The 15,057-nt window shown below is 56.0% G+C and overlaps 5 protein-coding genes across 5 annotated transcripts; 3 read left to right on the top strand and 2 right to left on the bottom strand.

The window, feature by feature from the left end:
- Positions 1 to 614: 614 nt before the first annotated feature.
- Positions 615 to 2,496, bottom strand: BDZ83DRAFT_716157 (26S proteasome subunit RPN7; the record flags this gene model as incomplete). The annotated part of the gene is made up of 5 exons (XM_060511824.1): positions 615 to 863; positions 926 to 1,687; positions 1,739 to 2,019; positions 2,201 to 2,245; positions 2,403 to 2,496. The coding sequence occupies 5 exons, from the start codon at positions 2,494 to 2,496 to the stop codon at positions 615 to 617; spliced, it is 1,431 nt and encodes a 476-aa protein (XP_060369710.1).
- A 696-nt stretch (positions 2,497 to 3,192) lies between these two features.
- Positions 3,193 to 5,129, top strand: BDZ83DRAFT_759758 (uncharacterized protein; the record flags this gene model as incomplete). Its single annotated transcript, XM_060515152.1, has 4 exons — positions 3,193 to 3,246; positions 3,925 to 4,084; positions 4,144 to 4,335; positions 4,457 to 5,129. 4 exons carry the CDS (start codon positions 3,193 to 3,195, stop codon positions 4,738 to 4,740), a joined length of 690 nt encoding a protein of 229 aa, XP_060369709.1. The 3' UTR covers positions 4,741 to 5,129.
- Positions 5,130 to 6,161: 1,032 nt separating this feature from the next.
- On the top strand, positions 6,162 to 7,171 carry BDZ83DRAFT_13097 (uncharacterized protein). Its single transcript, XM_060501212.1, has one exon. It carries the CDS (start codon positions 6,470 to 6,472, stop codon positions 7,088 to 7,090), a length of 621 nt encoding a protein of 206 aa, XP_060369708.1. The 5' UTR covers positions 6,162 to 6,469; the 3' UTR covers positions 7,091 to 7,171.
- Positions 7,172 to 8,117: 946 nt separating this feature from the next.
- On the bottom strand, positions 8,118 to 9,595 carry BDZ83DRAFT_13099 (uncharacterized protein). The gene has a single exon (XM_060501214.1). The coding sequence runs from the start codon at positions 9,298 to 9,300 to the stop codon at positions 8,530 to 8,532; it is 771 nt and encodes a 256-aa protein (XP_060369707.1). The 5' UTR covers positions 9,301 to 9,595; the 3' UTR covers positions 8,118 to 8,529.
- A 1,809-nt stretch (positions 9,596 to 11,404) lies between these two features.
- Positions 11,405 to 14,512, top strand: BDZ83DRAFT_567960 (fungal-specific transcription factor; the record flags this gene model as incomplete). Its single annotated transcript, XM_060504012.1, has 5 exons — positions 11,405 to 11,726; positions 11,780 to 12,527; positions 12,575 to 13,204; positions 13,254 to 13,638; positions 13,688 to 14,512. The coding sequence occupies 5 exons, from the start codon at positions 11,405 to 11,407 to the stop codon at positions 14,510 to 14,512; spliced, it is 2,910 nt and encodes a 969-aa protein (XP_060369706.1).
- Positions 14,513 to 15,057: the final 545 nt, after the last annotated feature.

Here is a 15,057-nt window from a genome sequence, read left to right as displayed (position 1 = left end):
AGCCGTAGGGCACAGTTCGGGCGAAGTGCAATCAGGTGGCTTGCATAAACGATACAGAGAAGAGAGAGGGTGCATTATTCCCGACCATTCCCGAGCACGACAAGACAATCGCTTCAATCGACGGAAAACCATATTCTCTTGACACATTTCTATGCCTGCTGCGTAAGCCTCAATCTATCGGCCCCGGGGATCCCGCGATCAACACCGCCGCCTGTTGCTTTAGCCGCTCCACCGTCCCAGCCGCTGCGTGAAGCTCCATGCCCGATCCCAGTGGCTAATGACATGCCTAGCACAAAAGTGCCATGACGTCTGAATGATCCCACGGCACAAAAGACGTGTTGGCAGGCGTACGTATGCTTTTCCTTTGAGATAGCCAATGACCTGTCGCGAAACCGCCCAGTCTGCACCTCTGCATTGGCAGTCGACCACCCGAATATTTTAGGCTTTTGCGACTACGGCGCCAAGGTGGATCACCAAAAGTGCCCCGGTTGTCAGCATTTCATTTGCATGCCCGCGGCGTGCTGCAGCTCTCGCGTCCGACCCACGGACAAGCACAACCACTCGGCCGGTATCACCGTCACCGCGCGGCCCGTCGCCGCCGCATCGGAGGGCCATCAGCTCATGTTGTCGCCGCCCGCGCCGCCGGCCACCGTCGGTCGGTTGGACTGCTCAAACCAGAGCTCATCGATGCCCTGCGCACCGGCATGGGTATTACCCTTGCGCATGGTCTTGACCTCCATATCTGCCGCAATGATACTCATACGCCGGATCCGCTCCGTGGCGTCCCGCTCGTAGGCATCAATCGTGTCGAGGACCATCCTTTGCAGCGTGGCTCGGGGGTTCGGAGACACGGCGACCAACGTCTTGTGGCTCGTGCGTTAGCACACGGTGCGATTTCACACTTTCGGGGGCCGCGGAAACTCACCTTGTCAATTGTGTTGATGCGGGCCTGCAAAACCCCGCCCCGGATCATGGCGACGAGCTCGTCAATGAGCGGCTTGCCGGGTACGGCAAATGCATCCTCGAGGCTGCTCAGAGTGACGCAGGAGAAGGGGATAAAGTACTGTACGATACACTTGCTCCGGATCTGCGAGTAGAGCGTCGGGACGTGCTTCTGGAGGTAAATGTCGAGTAGGTAGTCTGCGCGATACGCCTCCAGGATGGCCAAGCACGCCGAGTACCGGCCATTCACAAAGAGCGAGATGGCCTTGCGGATGTGAGGTTCCAATTCCAAAAACGTTCTAAAGTTCTGGTTGTCGAGAACACGAGCCTGGAGCTCTTTCCGGTCCATGGTTGCCAGAGCCAGGAGGCCACCGTACACTGCCACATCGTTGGGGCTCGCGATATTGCTGTAGTCCACTCCCTCTTTGCCGGCATCCGTCTGCAGGAAGCTTTTGGCCGCCTCGTCAAACTTCTCGAGCCCCATGAGGGCGATGCCCTGGACGATCTTGACGTAGGGTTGCAAGCCCTTTTCTTCGTCGCCGTTTTGGACACCCGTGATCTTGCTCAGATTGGCAATGACCATGGGCCATTCCCGACGCTGCAGCGTCACGTTGACGAGATGCTTGCCAACGTCGATGATGTGCTTGGATGTGCTCACGTCTGGGCGCATCCGGCTGTAAGCCTCGCCAGCGCTGTTAAGGTCGCCGATGCTTTCAAAGTGACGGCCCAGGTCCTCGTTTCCCATCTGGCATCAGTTAGCCCTGGAGCATGTGTGCATGGTAATGTCTGTACAGACCCGAATGCTCTCCTTGATCAGGTTCATCTTGTAACCCTTCAACTCGCCCTCAAGGGCGTGAGTTTTGGCATTGTTGGCCCTGTCCGTGAGCTCGACCCATGACTGATCGAATGTGGCTTCAGGCTCCAAAGGAGCGGCCACCTGAATCAACTCAACGACATCGCGGTAACGCTGCGTATCTTGACCCTTCTTAGCCTCTGCGACAGCAGCCTTGAGAGCGTCGACACAGAGCGGCACGCATGTCCGGCCGATGAGGAAAAGACGTTCAAAGCGGGTACGGCCTGTGGCAGTGGTGAGAAGCTGTTCCCCCCTGGAGGCGGCGGAGCCTTGGCACGCGGGCAAAAGGGGGCGGAGACGCGGGGAGGCTGAGCGTGCGTGCGGGCAGTGGCACTGCGGCAACGGCAGCAGGGCGCAGTCTACGAGAAACAAGGTTGAGACGGGCTGTGGTAGGAAACATCGTACCTGTGTAGTTCTGGATGTACAGATCTAGATCTAGCTTTGGGGTATCTGGAGAGTGGCAGCGGCCGTTAGCAAGGACGCGCGTCTTGGCACTGACTTCCTATTCGAGACAGGTCGGATAGGGCCGTTTCGGTGTAGGGAGAGACAGCGAGGTGAGGGAGGCGAGGAGAGGAGAGGAGGCTCAGCTTGGACGACGGAGACGCACCTCTGACAATGACACCTCCCTGATCGTCCATCTGGGTGAAGAAGGTGAGCAGAGCGTTGGAGTCAAGGCTGGCGTTTGCGCTAGCGGCAGCCATTCTGGAGATTGCGATATCGTATCAGGCGACTCGAGTTGATGGAGCCGTGCAAGATTTTGGCGGATCTCGAAATAAGTCAGCAGGGGCCAGCAGTGAGTGAATTGAAGAATGAAAGGTGTTAGGCGACACGGCGTACGGGGATGTGTGCCGGGCGGGTGAGAGCGAGGTGCGGTGGCCGATGTCACCGATGGCGGGTTAAAGTTGGCCTAAAAAGGATTGGGGGGTGGATGTGGTTGTGAATGGTGGAATGCGTGGGTCATCGGGAATGAGGGGCTTTCTGGTCTGGTCTGGCCGGGCAGGTCAGGGTCGAGGTGTTTGGACTTTGGACTCTTTGCTTTGGAGTCGTTGGGCCGTTCGTGGGACAGACGGGGGGCCAGTGACATTTGGGGGAGAGGGGCCGGTGCCTGTTGCAAGGTACCAGGCGGGAAGGGAAGCTCGTGGAAATGGAAGTGAAAGGACTCGTGGAACACTCACCAGCTCCTGGAACTTGCCGCTTTCTGTACGTTGGGGCAGTGTGTGACTCGGGGGGGCCTGGCCTGGCAGCTGCGCTCTGCACTCTGCAGAGATGAGAGGGATTTAAAAAGCCCAGTCGTATTGTATCTGTCGCACTAGGCGTATCTGCGTGTCCGGGTTACTCTGAGAGAGAGTGTGTGGTGATGAGCAAGGCTGTGGGTGTATGGAGGAGGGAGAGCAACGATGAGCTCTCTGACAAACAGCAGGACGTCAACGGTCGGTACGGAGTACGGGAAGGTAGGTAAGGTACCTCAGCAAATGAATGAGCGCCAGAAACGGTACGTAGCTGGTTGTTTTTTGCGGGGTAATCGATACAGAGGCGAGGTAGCTTTGGGGCCCGGTCCGTTCTATCGTAGGTAGCGACTGCTCAGTATCTACCTAGGTACTGTGTGGTACGGTACCCCAGTCTCCAGGGCAGGTACAAGTGCAAGTGCAATTTGATCAAATAACTCATGTCGAGGCACCCCATGGGCCCATTCAAAGTGTATTGCAAATGTAATGTAAAGGAGCAGGCAGCAGCGACAAAAGTAACAAAATTAGAATATCCCCAAAAAATGACAATGGCGATCGTGTCGAACTGGTGCGCAGATGATTGGTAGATGCCAGCCCGATACGGCAGTCGGTCGATCACTGGGATTAAGGGACAAAGTCTTGGCGATAAACTGTCCGTAAATGGAGCTTTACCCAAGGTATCCGTACGCAGTACTTCGTACACATGTATCTGTACGGAGTATGGGTGGGTGGTCCATCAAACTGATCAGAGACTGTATTCTCTATTCCTTTGCTAATGAAGAGAGGCGAGTGATTGTGACGGGGCCGAGAAGCAGATTGCAGACAGCCGTGAGATTTGCTCTCGAGTCCAACGAGACTAGGAACCTCTAGCCTCTCACTTTCACCAAGCATCTCGTTATCTAGACAATCCGCATGGGGAAAGCTAAGGTAGTTGGTCTCTCACCTTTAGCTGTATGCCGTATCCGTACCAATTTGCTCATGGAAGCGGCACCCGCACCCTGCGCTCCGTTCGCCCCTGAGCCCGCTGGTGCACTGATTCGTTTGATGACCGAGCTTGAAAAGGGTTGATTGATGGAGAGTAGATGGTGATGTGCCAGCAGCGCAGCATTGGGATTGGGCCAGCTCGTTCGGGATTCCTACCTCAGCAAGGGCCAGGGACAGGCCGCCTGCATCGTGGCCGGGACTCGGAGCAGAATCCAAATCGAAACCGCTCAGCAACCTGCAGACGGGCTGCAAGCAAGGCATACCACACGACAGTTACCACACCACACCTGAGCCACGAGCTAGGAGGTGTGCTCGGTAAGGCCAACACCAGTACGTACCCACAGTGACAGATACAGGGGTCGGTAGTTGGCCGAGGGTCTGTTCCTAGAGGACGAGGGGATGGGAAACTTGGGATGTCGAGGTGTGTTGTGCTTGCGGCTGCTTGCTATAGGCGATGCGCTGCAGGCTGTGGTTTTACACAATGCGTGGCTCCTTGGCCAGCCCATCTTACGTGGACAGGTTCTGTGGTCGCTGGTGCTTAAGATCGATGCCGTTGATCTCGAGTCATCCAAGCTTAGTTTCCGCTCAAGAGATGGGCTTGATCTTGACTGGCCTGCGTTGACGGGCCTCGAATTGCAAATGATCCCTGCATGGCAGTCTCAGATTCAGCTCGAGTTTCCAGTGTATGATTGTATAGGCGACAGCCCTGATTTGACAAAGATGTCTGGCGTCTAAAGGTTGTGCCGTCGGGGCAATTCTGGACTCTCTGTTTCTACCGTATGACTGAGAGGGAATAAAAGATGGAGTGCAATGGCCAGGTTCGGGCCCAAGGTTCAAGCTGGGATTAGTAGGGCCGGAGCAAGGTCAGGGTCCTGGAGGAGTAGGATTGAGTGTGGTAGTGCGTCCTTGAGCGGTCGGCCTTGGGCCTGTCAGGTTATGGATTATGAGCTCGACGGATACCATGGCGGGACGACTGCGAAGAGAGGCGAGCAGAAGAAAGAGAGAAAAATAAATAAAAAGGTTAGGTTGAAAGTGTCAGAGCAAAAGTGCCTTGTGAGTCGAGAGTCATGAGGGTATCCATAACGAGGCCCAGTGACATTGGACGTTTTGATGGGCGTTGGACTGCCCGCGCCTGTGTCAGGAACGCCTGCTCGGGACATTCCATGATTGTGCAGCTTTCAAGCCGCAAGCCGACCGCCTGGCTCCCAAGAAGTGGGCGCTGTGGCTATTGTCGCGTCACTCTTTGGTGGGCCGAGTTGCAACTTGTGAGCACTGAGAGAAAAGATAGGTAATCCAGGTCGTAGCGTTCCGGTCGGGTCGGGTGGCCCCTGCGCAGGTACTCTGATGTGTGTACCTATCTGTACTATCTGTACAACCTGGAAAGGCGCGATAGCTTTTAGCCGGGACTGACTGAGATGACGATTCCGATACATCAGACACGAGACAGGTAAAGGATATGAGCTGGCGACAGTGAAGCAGACGGGTCGGATCCAAAAGATGAGTGGCTCTCTCTGGCACATTGGTGCTAGCCATACCTTGGGACGAGGACGGGGCGGCTGCCCATGGTCTGTGTCTGTGTCTGTGTCTGCGTCTGTTGGCACTTTGCAGGTAGGTTTCCCACCAGTCTATCCGTAAGGTATTGGTACCTTATTACCATGTGGGATGAGGTGAGGTGAGGTAAGGTGCAGGTGAAAGATACGTATCCTGGCGCCTTTTAGCGACGCCCGACTGGGAAAGTGTAGGTGAGGTGGTTTGCACCCCCGTCTCGTCTCGTCTCTTCCTGGGAGGTGGCCGGGGGTGTGTTGTTGATTGAGGTGAGGTAAGGTAGGAAGGTGTTGTGTGTGTTGTGCCTTCCCTCTTGTTGCTCGCTCGCACTGTGACTTGTCCATACAGTGCGCCCCATAATAATCTCGACTTCTCGTCTCCTAGTGGCCAGCACATGCATTGAATGGCCTTTTCTCTCTCTCTCTTGCACGAAATTTTGCGGAAATAACGAGGACGGGCGAACCGCAAAAGGGCGCGCGCGCGAGGGGAAAGAAACCTAAGGTAACGTGGCCCGTTTCCTTGATTTTTGTCAGGCCAATGCCAATCCGTTCACTCCTGGGGGCGTGTGTTTGCAAGGCCCATTGGATTGCAAGAGAGAGGGAAGGGAAAAAGGGGGGGGGGGGGCAGCCAAGTGCCTGCGGTGTCTGTCTGTGGTGAGTCGGCGACCGACCGAGGGCGTCTTGGGCCAGTTTTGCAAGCAAAAAAACCGCGAGAAAAACGCTGGCAATTGGCAGTATCTAGATCTGTTTGATATCCAAAAGAGGCTCTCTGATATTCGATGCATGTTGTCAAGACAAGCGCAAGCGCGAAGGGGCGGGGTGGAAGTCTTGGCAAACGAAGGAAATCGAGCGTGCCAAGACTTTTGAGACCCAGGAAGCTCTTGCCTGCTGTCCCGATTCCCTGATGTGCCGCCCCTTCCATGCGCCGTCTGTACCGTCTGTACTCCGTACCTACTGCCCCCCGCTCTTGGGCTGACGCGTTTTGGTGGGAGTGGGAGTGGACGACCTTTTTTTTTTTTTTTTTTTTTTGGGTTTGCTGGGCAGGCAGGCACCCACGCCGAGCACCTTCCACATGCCCGCACCTCACCCGCGGACCACCTCCCTTCCAGCCCGGTCAGCCCAGCGGTGTCGAGGTGTGGCACCGTGAGGTGGTTCCTCCCTCCTCCACTCCCCCATTCACCACTCACCATTTACCACCCACCCCCAGTCCAAGCACACCCCAGGGACTCTGCTGGTCTCCCACCATGGACCAAAAAGCACGCCAATCTGAGAGCATCTCACCCGCCAAAAGAGAAATCTCGTCGTCAAAATATACCACAGACACGTCCCCAATGACGGATGCCAAGACTTCAGAACCTCATCGTTCCCTCAGCCCTGGGCCCTGTTCCTCTGTAGGGCGGTCCATTTTGACAACGTCCCGTCCGCCATGCGACGGCAATCCACAAACGAAGCCCTTTTCGAATATTCCATGCGTTTTCCATCCCACCGGTCTGCATTCGCTTCGGCCTTATGGGGAGGGAGGGGGTCTCAAGCTGAAATGAATCTCGCGATGCCACCAAGTACAAGACGTACAAAGTACGGAGCTCCCGCAAGATAGCCAAGAGTCTCCGGGGGCACCAGGGAGAGCGAGGGGAGGGGGAGGGGAATCAACCCCCAAAAATCGCTGGCGATAAACCCTCGGTGTTCCAAGAGGGGCGTGAGCCATGTGCCCACACAAACACAAACCAGACCAGTTGCTTCATGACACTCGTCCAAAGAGCCGTCGGTCAAGACCGTTTACTCGCCTTCGCCGCCATCGTTGTCGTTGTCGTCGTCGTCTCCTCTTGGCCCTTGGCAAGCGCCCTCCCACGCTCAAGAGTCTCGACTCCCAGCAACGTGCTCGCTTTGGTTCCCCGCCGCCCCCTGCTTCGCTTCCACATTACACACCTCGACAGCGGTGGCCTTGGTTGTGTCGTACACACAAATATCGCGGAATCGCTCTGATCTCTCCACCATCGCGATGCACACACAAACGAGGTATTGGACCCTCGATCCCGACCTCGGGAAGATTGCGGCGTGCTGTTCGGGTTACGAGTGGAGACCGAGAGAGGGGCGCTAGTCGCAGAGGAAAAGGCAATCGCAGATTGATGCTGTCGTCGAACCATGAGAGGACATGACTGGGCCACTCGCCCAAAGTGACTGAGCTCCGTAACCATACCTACCGCCGCCATTCTCATGCCATGGTATAGGATGGACAAAAGGCTGAAGGCTCACGGGCGACGGGGCCGTGGGCTCGTTAGCAGATCCACGGACGGTTTGAGCCAGCAGGCTCTGCCCCTACATGTTGGAAACCGAACCTGCGTGCCAGTGCCTTCTTGGAAGCGTCCTCCGCCAACTCGCGGGACCGACTGTTTCGATGAGCCTTAGCACTGACAAACTCCCAGGTGTAGGGGTTGGCGGGTGGTGACAACTCGGGCTCTCAAGCTTCTTTTTCTTTTCCCTAGGTTCCCTTTTGCGCGCTGAATTGATCATTGGACTGGACTAGGTGCAGCAATGCCCGCAGTGCATGAGGGGGTCCTCCCCGTCGAAGCTCAAACGGGGGTCCTCCTGGGAAGCACCTCCGAACCAATAGCATCCCGCGTGTTCCGTCAACTGAGAACCCAGGCCTGGCGTATGAGTTCAATAAGTCAGCGTTGACTGAGATGAGAGCCTGACTTTTCATTTCACCCCCGTTCCAGCTACCGACCCTTGTGAGAGGGAACAGGTACCAAAAACAAAGGCAATTGAGGTGGTCTACCGACCGAGTATCGACTGGCAAAGCAAGACAAAGCGCCCTTGTCTATTGAAGTCTCCAAGTCTCCAAGCAGCTACGAAGACTTGGCCTACGCTGTCGGGTCACAACGGGCGTGACGGGCACGACGGTCACGTACCGGCGACTGGTGGTGGACCGTCAAACTTGGAGGCTGGAAGCGACGGATCTACCGGACGAGGGCGGGATGATTCATTCCGTGGCGGTCTGCAATTGCGGTACGGGACCGAATGGCACGGAAATCCAAGCCAACGGTTGGTCTTGAGCAAGATTTGAAGACAACAAAAATACACAAAGGGTAAAAAGGCATACGTACCCCCGGTTCCACCCTGCATCCAAACGCATGCACGAACGCCGCTGGCGCCGCATAGGTTTTTTTTTTTTTTTACCCTTCTCTCTCTGCAAAGTATTCCATCCCCCCCTCTTCAACATACCAAGACTCCAACACCAACTACGCAAAGCATGCATGGCCTTGCGAGTCGCAACTGACTGACATATAGATTCTATGCAGTAGTAGCATCGGTTCGACCAAGTGGAAACTGGCCCATTCACACGTCCCTTTTCATCGGTTCCAGATGCATCTCCATTTGAGCAAAAAACTGGGCTGCATTCCATTCCCGAAGGAACTCCGCCCTTTTTCCTTTTCAATTCCTCTTTTGAGCAAATCAACCGGGGCCGGGTAGGTACTCGACTCGCTCGCCCGTCCCGTATACGCAATACTATTACTCTCTTCCTATCTACCGCAGATATTCTGATTACTCGCCGACTGGAGACGCCTGCGCATGCTCGGTGCTCACAGAGTGGCCTTCGCGCGCGGTATCCGTACAGACCATAAAATATCCTCAAAGGCATGTCGCCATCTTCAATGGCATGTTTTGCCCACCGCAACCCTCTATTCACAACACAATCAGAAGCCCAGCACCTAGTCCCGTTCGGAGTCTCTTGCAAAAGAACCCTTCCCATTTCGATCGCAGATGGCACGCACCGGATAGCACTTACTAGTGACCCGGTCTCTTTTAACTCAAGATTGCCTAGCTCGAGTTGCTTAAGATAGAAGCCCCAGCGAACTCGGATCTCGTCATTGGGCTGTCCACTAGAACGGGCGCTTTTAATACGGGAACAAGCGTGGCCCTTGGAACGCGGAGCTCAAGTCACCACCAATCCCGACAGAAGCGAGAGTCGAGAGTCGAGACTGGGAGTCAATTACTGCCAAGTTATTCAGACCATTGATTGTCACTGCCCCGACTGCCCATTGAGTGAGCAAGTGCTATCCTGAACAGAGGTCAAAGTCAAAAAGTCGCAGTCGCATGCAGGCAAGGCAGCCGCCAGCCTCACAACCCTGAGCTCTTCTTCGTCCGTTTTGTTTCGTCTTGGCTTTCCGCACATTTGCTGCAGCATCCTCGTTCCTCCCACTCCTCCCAGCGGAAAGGTACATGCAGACAAAGAGCAACCACAGCACCTCTTACACGCTCTGTCGTCCAAGGTAATCCGTAGTCAACTACTCATATCTATTGCGTACTAAGGTAGGTAGACAATGGATTTCATTCAGTACAATGTACCTTCCGCGGAGTTGCTCTGCCCATTACAACAACTCTCACTACCTGTCACAGATGGTAGTCCCAAAAATGACTGCCGTCCATCTTCTGCCATCGTACTGTCTGTACCTTACCTCCCATGATCCAAATCCCCTGCTAATACGCCCCCCCCCCCTCCTGGTCCCCCGTCGGCGGGCCCTTTCTTGGTGCAGTTCCCAGTCTCTCCAAGTCTTGTCCCTATGATGCTTCCGCCCACCCCCCAAGGGTACCAAGCCATCCCAAGCCATGCTGTTGCGAACTTACTGTTGCTGCTGCTGCTTCTGGCAGTTGTACTGCTCTCTCTCTCTCTCTCTCTTGTTGTTCTGCTCGCCTTACCTTAATTCATGTTGGCTTATTGGCCTACCTACTTGATCTGCCTTATGGTCGCCCCTGTTCATCGTCCATGTCCATGTACGGACTACTTCCCACGGATAGTGTACATGCCTCTCTCTCTCTCTCTCTCTTTCTTGAGTCTTCCTTTCCCCCCTCGGCCTCCACCACCACCACCTCACCCTCGTACCGATCCCTATCGCCTTTTCGTCCTAGCTTCCCCATCCCCCTTTGCGACGGTTTCGTATTGTCTCCGTTCCCTCTCTTGTTGACCCTATCCACGACCTCAGTTGGTGACCTAGAGACACCCCCTCCTCTACGATGAAGAAGAAGAAGAAGAAGAAGAAGCACCACCACCATCCACCATCCACCATCCACCATCCACCATCCAGCACCATCATCACAGCCAGGGGCCTACCCGCTGCCCGCCAGATCGTGGTCCACGTCCTGCGTCCTGCCCCGTGTGTCGAATACGTATCTTTCGACCGCGCTACTGGAACTTGGGACTGCGGGACTACCTTACACCGTGCGGGACCATATTCCCCATACCCTCGAGTCGTGTACTCTGCTGTCTCAACCAACCCCGGCCGAGACGCTACCTACCCGCTACGTAATCCATCCTATTCCTCGCGCTCAGCTTTCCGCGCGACTTACACACCTGCCCTGGCCTCACACACACTCTCTCTCTCGCTCTGCCTATGGCCCTGCAACGCTGCTGCACCGCTGCTTCGTACCGCACCCTGCTCGGCCTTAAACAAGGGCCCTTCCACCCCCCCAGCTGCGGCTTGCCCAGACGAGCCCAGCAAAGAGGCAAAAGATCCCCCGGCTTCCCTCTGGTCTTCCCGTTTTTGTTTAAACTTATCTTCCTTCCATCCCCCGCGAAGTCTTGGCACACGTTTCGTTCTTCTCATGTTCAAGACTTGATCAGTCCGAAAGCCGTTCCTAGCGATTGGGTTGGCTTATCGGACCACGACCCTTGTACTATCAAATATGCAAAGAGCTCGTCCTCCATAACTGCACTTACACCGAGAACCGGGTGCTCACCACCACCACAACCACAACCACAACCAACACCGCCATCTACCTTACCACAACTATTGTCAGCTTCCTGAAGCTTACCCCAGGACAGCTCCAACGGGCGACCTGTTTTGTCGACTGCCAAAATGAGCCCTCCGTCTCAGCCTGCCAAGGCCACCACCAACAACAACAGCAATAACTCACCTCCAGACTCCCACGCTTCCGGCAACATGTCAGACGACGAGTCCGCAGCCCCTTCTGCCAATGGCTGGCCAGTCAAGGAGCCGCCATCTCCAAGTGGAAGTGCTCATTCTGGTTCAGACATGGACGAAAAGCCTGGCGAAGCTGGATCCAACGCCCCTGTGCAGAAGCGTCGCCGTGTAACCAGAGCGTGCGACGAGTGCAGGCGCAAGAAAATCAAGTGTGATGGCAAGCAGCCTTGCACCCATTGCTCAGTCTATAGCTACGGTGAGCCTCCTTGGTGCCGTTGTTGCCTTGGTGCAAAAGACTAATTCCCGCAGAATGCACATATGACAAGCCCTCCAATCGGCGGAGGAACCCTGCGCCCCAGTACATTGAGGCATTGGAGAGCCGCCTGCAGCGCGCGGAGACTCTTCTGCGCAAGTTTATCCCAGACGTCGACTTGGCTGACCCGACACTGGATCCGGCCGTCCAGCAAGAGTTCCGCAACAGAGAGCATAGCAGAATCCAGAGTGCCAAGCTCAGGCACGACCCCTTTGTAGCTCCCGAGAAGGAGGACCCCCAGCTTCTGTCCATGATCGAGTCCATTGGCCAGCTAGACCTTGACGACAAGGGCGGCTGGGACTTCCACGGCGTCTCGTCCGGTGCTGTCTTCTTGCGACGCATGAAAGAGCACTTTCGAGGCATGATGGGCCCCGTCACAAAGGTGCCCTTCCTCCCACGGCCAGACAGACCTGCGGGCCTCATCAACCTGGACTCGCCAGCATCCGCAGCCAGCTCCCCCTTCGACTCGACAATGTCCACCGCTCCGGAGCTTCCCCCGAAAGAGGTGGCCAAGAGCCTCTGCTACCTGTCGCTCAACTGCGCGACGTGTCTGATCCGCATCGTCCACGTACCGACCTTTTACCAAATGTTTGACCGAATCTACGAGAAGTCATACGACGACTACACCAAGGAGGAGCACAAGTTCCTGGGCCTCCTCTACGCCGTCATGGCCCTGGGCTGCATGTACAGAAACCTGGACGAGAATGCGCCCCCCGTGGCCTACAAGGAGTCCGTCGACGAAGGGTATGAACCTCGGAAAGCCTGTCGCGGACCGTACTAACATGTCGCAGAATGAAGTATTACGATACCGCGAGGCGTATCTTGCAGGACATTACAGAGTGCCGAGACCTGACCTCGCTGCAAGCCCTGCTCTTTATGATTCTTTTCCTGCAAGCCACCTCGAACCTGAGCGGGTGCTACGCGTTTGTTGGAATCGCCCTTCGGTCGGCCCTGCGCATTGGTCTGCACAGGTACTTGAAGCACGAGAAGATTTCCATCATTGAGCAGGAGGTGCGGAAGCGAGTATTCTGGGTCATTCGGCAAATGGATATCTACGTCTCGGCCATGCTTGGGTTCCCGCTGATGCTCAACGCGGACGACATTGACCAGCCGTACCCCAGCGAGATTGACGACGAGTACATAACAAACGACGGCATCCTGACGCCACCGCCGGGGACGTTTTCCTTCTTTGAGGCATTCAACGCCCACACCCGCCTGATGGAGATCTTGGCCAAGATCCTCAAGTTCGTTTACCCCTTGAAGGGGCTCGGCCAGAGCGTAATGAAGGGCGACAAGCCAGGAGCGACGTACCTCATCAGCTACGCCAACATTAAGAGGATCGAGGCCGAGTTGCAAGAGTGGTACGAGGTCCTGCCTGCGCAGTGGAGGCCGAGGCCAGACGGCCCCATGGAGGTTATTCGGTGGGTTTCCTGACACGACACTACAGTTGATCGAGGCTAACATATCTAGGGTGCGCCATTTGCTGCGGTTCGCCTACGCACACGTCCAACTGGTCCTCTACCGCCCGTTCCTGCACTACGTCTCCCCTCGCCTCAGCATGGGCAAGAACATTGACGAGCTCTCGTACGCCTGCGCCGCGGCCTGCATCAGCGTGTCGCGCAACATTGTGCACATTGGCATTGAGATCCGCAAGCAAAACGTGCTGGCCGGTCCGTACTGGTTTATGCTATTTACCGAATTCTTTGCCATCCTCTCTCTTGTCTTTTACTCAATTGAGAACCCAGAAAAGATTGGATCGGCAGAGGTACTGGAAGATGCCATTGCAGGCAGAGACATGGTCTCGAAGCTGCAGTCCAAGAGCCAGGCCGCCGACAGGGTCACGGAGGCCCTCAACGTAAGTCTCGCTTCAAGGTCCTGGTTGGCGCGTATACTAACTGGGGCAGGTTCTGTTTGAACAACTACCGGAGAGACTCCAGGAGGCCAAGTCCCGGCCAATCCCTACCAAGAAGCGATCGGCACCTGGGCAAAAGGCCAGCTCGATGCCGGTTCATGGGCATCCGGCCCTGCAGCCAGGCATGGGCCAGCGCCGCTCCGAGGAACTAAGTCGACCATCGAGCGTGGTGATGGCGCACGGAAGGATGGCGCAGGTACCGCTTCGCGCATCTTTTGACGGTGTGCCCATCTCCGAGGCAGGATACCAGGACCCGTCCCTGGCGAGCAACATTCAGGACCTCCTCGGGATGGACATGTCGTCACGGGCGACGCCGGATTCGGTGAGCACGTCGGCCAGCTCAACGCAGCGCCCGCCACAAGGATTCCCGCCGCCGCACAACATGAACCATATCAGCAAACTCGACTCGCTCATGTTCCCGTCAGAGGATCCGTTCGCCTACCCCAACCAACCGATGATGGAACTAGGGTACCAGAAGCCCGGGACGAACAACGTCAGCGGCCCACAGGAGACGTTTATGATGCCCGGCGCATTCGACGACATCGACACCCAGCTCCTCGGCCAGTCTCCCGCGTACTATCTCCAAGGACAGAGCCAGCAGCAGCAACATTCACACCACCAGTCTAGCTACGACCTGTCGAGCATCTACCAGCAGCACTCGGGCTACTCTGGTATGCCGGACGCGGCTCGGATCGAACAGGCACGTCGAGCACACATGCAGCAACGGCCCGCGGAGCTCGAGAGAATGCTCGCAGAGACTGGCTACCAAAGCAACTGGGCAGGCATGCTCGGCAGGAACGGTTTTCAGGGCCTATAGGCAACCATTTCGCTTCTAGTGATACCCAGCATTTATTTGGAGCCCTGCTAGTTCAGGGTGCGATCTATTTTGGGCGGGGACTATTTACACAGAGAGAGAGGATTTTTGAGCAAGAGGGAAAAGGAGACACACGGCCGTATCGATCTAGGCGTTCCGGTCATGCTTGATATGGATTTGATCAAGTTTGCATGGCATCATCATCAAGGGATGTCTGGATTGGTGAAGAGGCTCACACGAGCCTGGATTCTGGGATTCAGGGGTGGCCAAAGAGACGGGCCCCGAGGCATACACGCAGGAGAGCGTGTAGGCACACTCCCACATACAGCAGTTGTATGTAGTTGTCATTACAGCTAGCATACGTTACAATGGGACATGGAATTACCAAGACGGGGTTGCAGATGTGGTGACAATGTGTGGGGTACGGGATAAACGAGTGACAAAAGTGCGACACACGCCCCCAAGCCCAGGGACTGACAACCAACCCACTTGCGACACAAACGGCCCCCGAGGGGCGAGGGTGAGTGTGAGGGTGAGGGTGAGGGTGC

Source organism: Colletotrichum acutatum (genome assembly GCF_030867785.1).
Source record: "Colletotrichum acutatum strain CBS 112980 chromosome Unknown BDZ83scaffold_10, whole genome shotgun sequence".
Taxonomy (NCBI): domain Eukaryota; kingdom Fungi; phylum Ascomycota; class Sordariomycetes; order Glomerellales; family Glomerellaceae; genus Colletotrichum; species Colletotrichum acutatum.
Note: the sequence above shows the minus strand (reverse complement) of the source record. Positions and strands in the feature narration are given on the sequence as shown.

What these genes read in the sequence shown, in the direction of transcription:
- BDZ83DRAFT_13097 (XM_060501212.1), top strand. Translation starts at nt 6,470, where the DNA reads ATGCGCCGTCTGTACCGTCTGTACTCCGTACCTACTGCCCCCCGCTCT.
- BDZ83DRAFT_13099 (XM_060501214.1), bottom strand. Translation starts at nt 9,300, where the DNA reads ATGGGAAGGGTTCTTTTGCAAGAGACTCCGAACGGGACTAGGTGCTGG.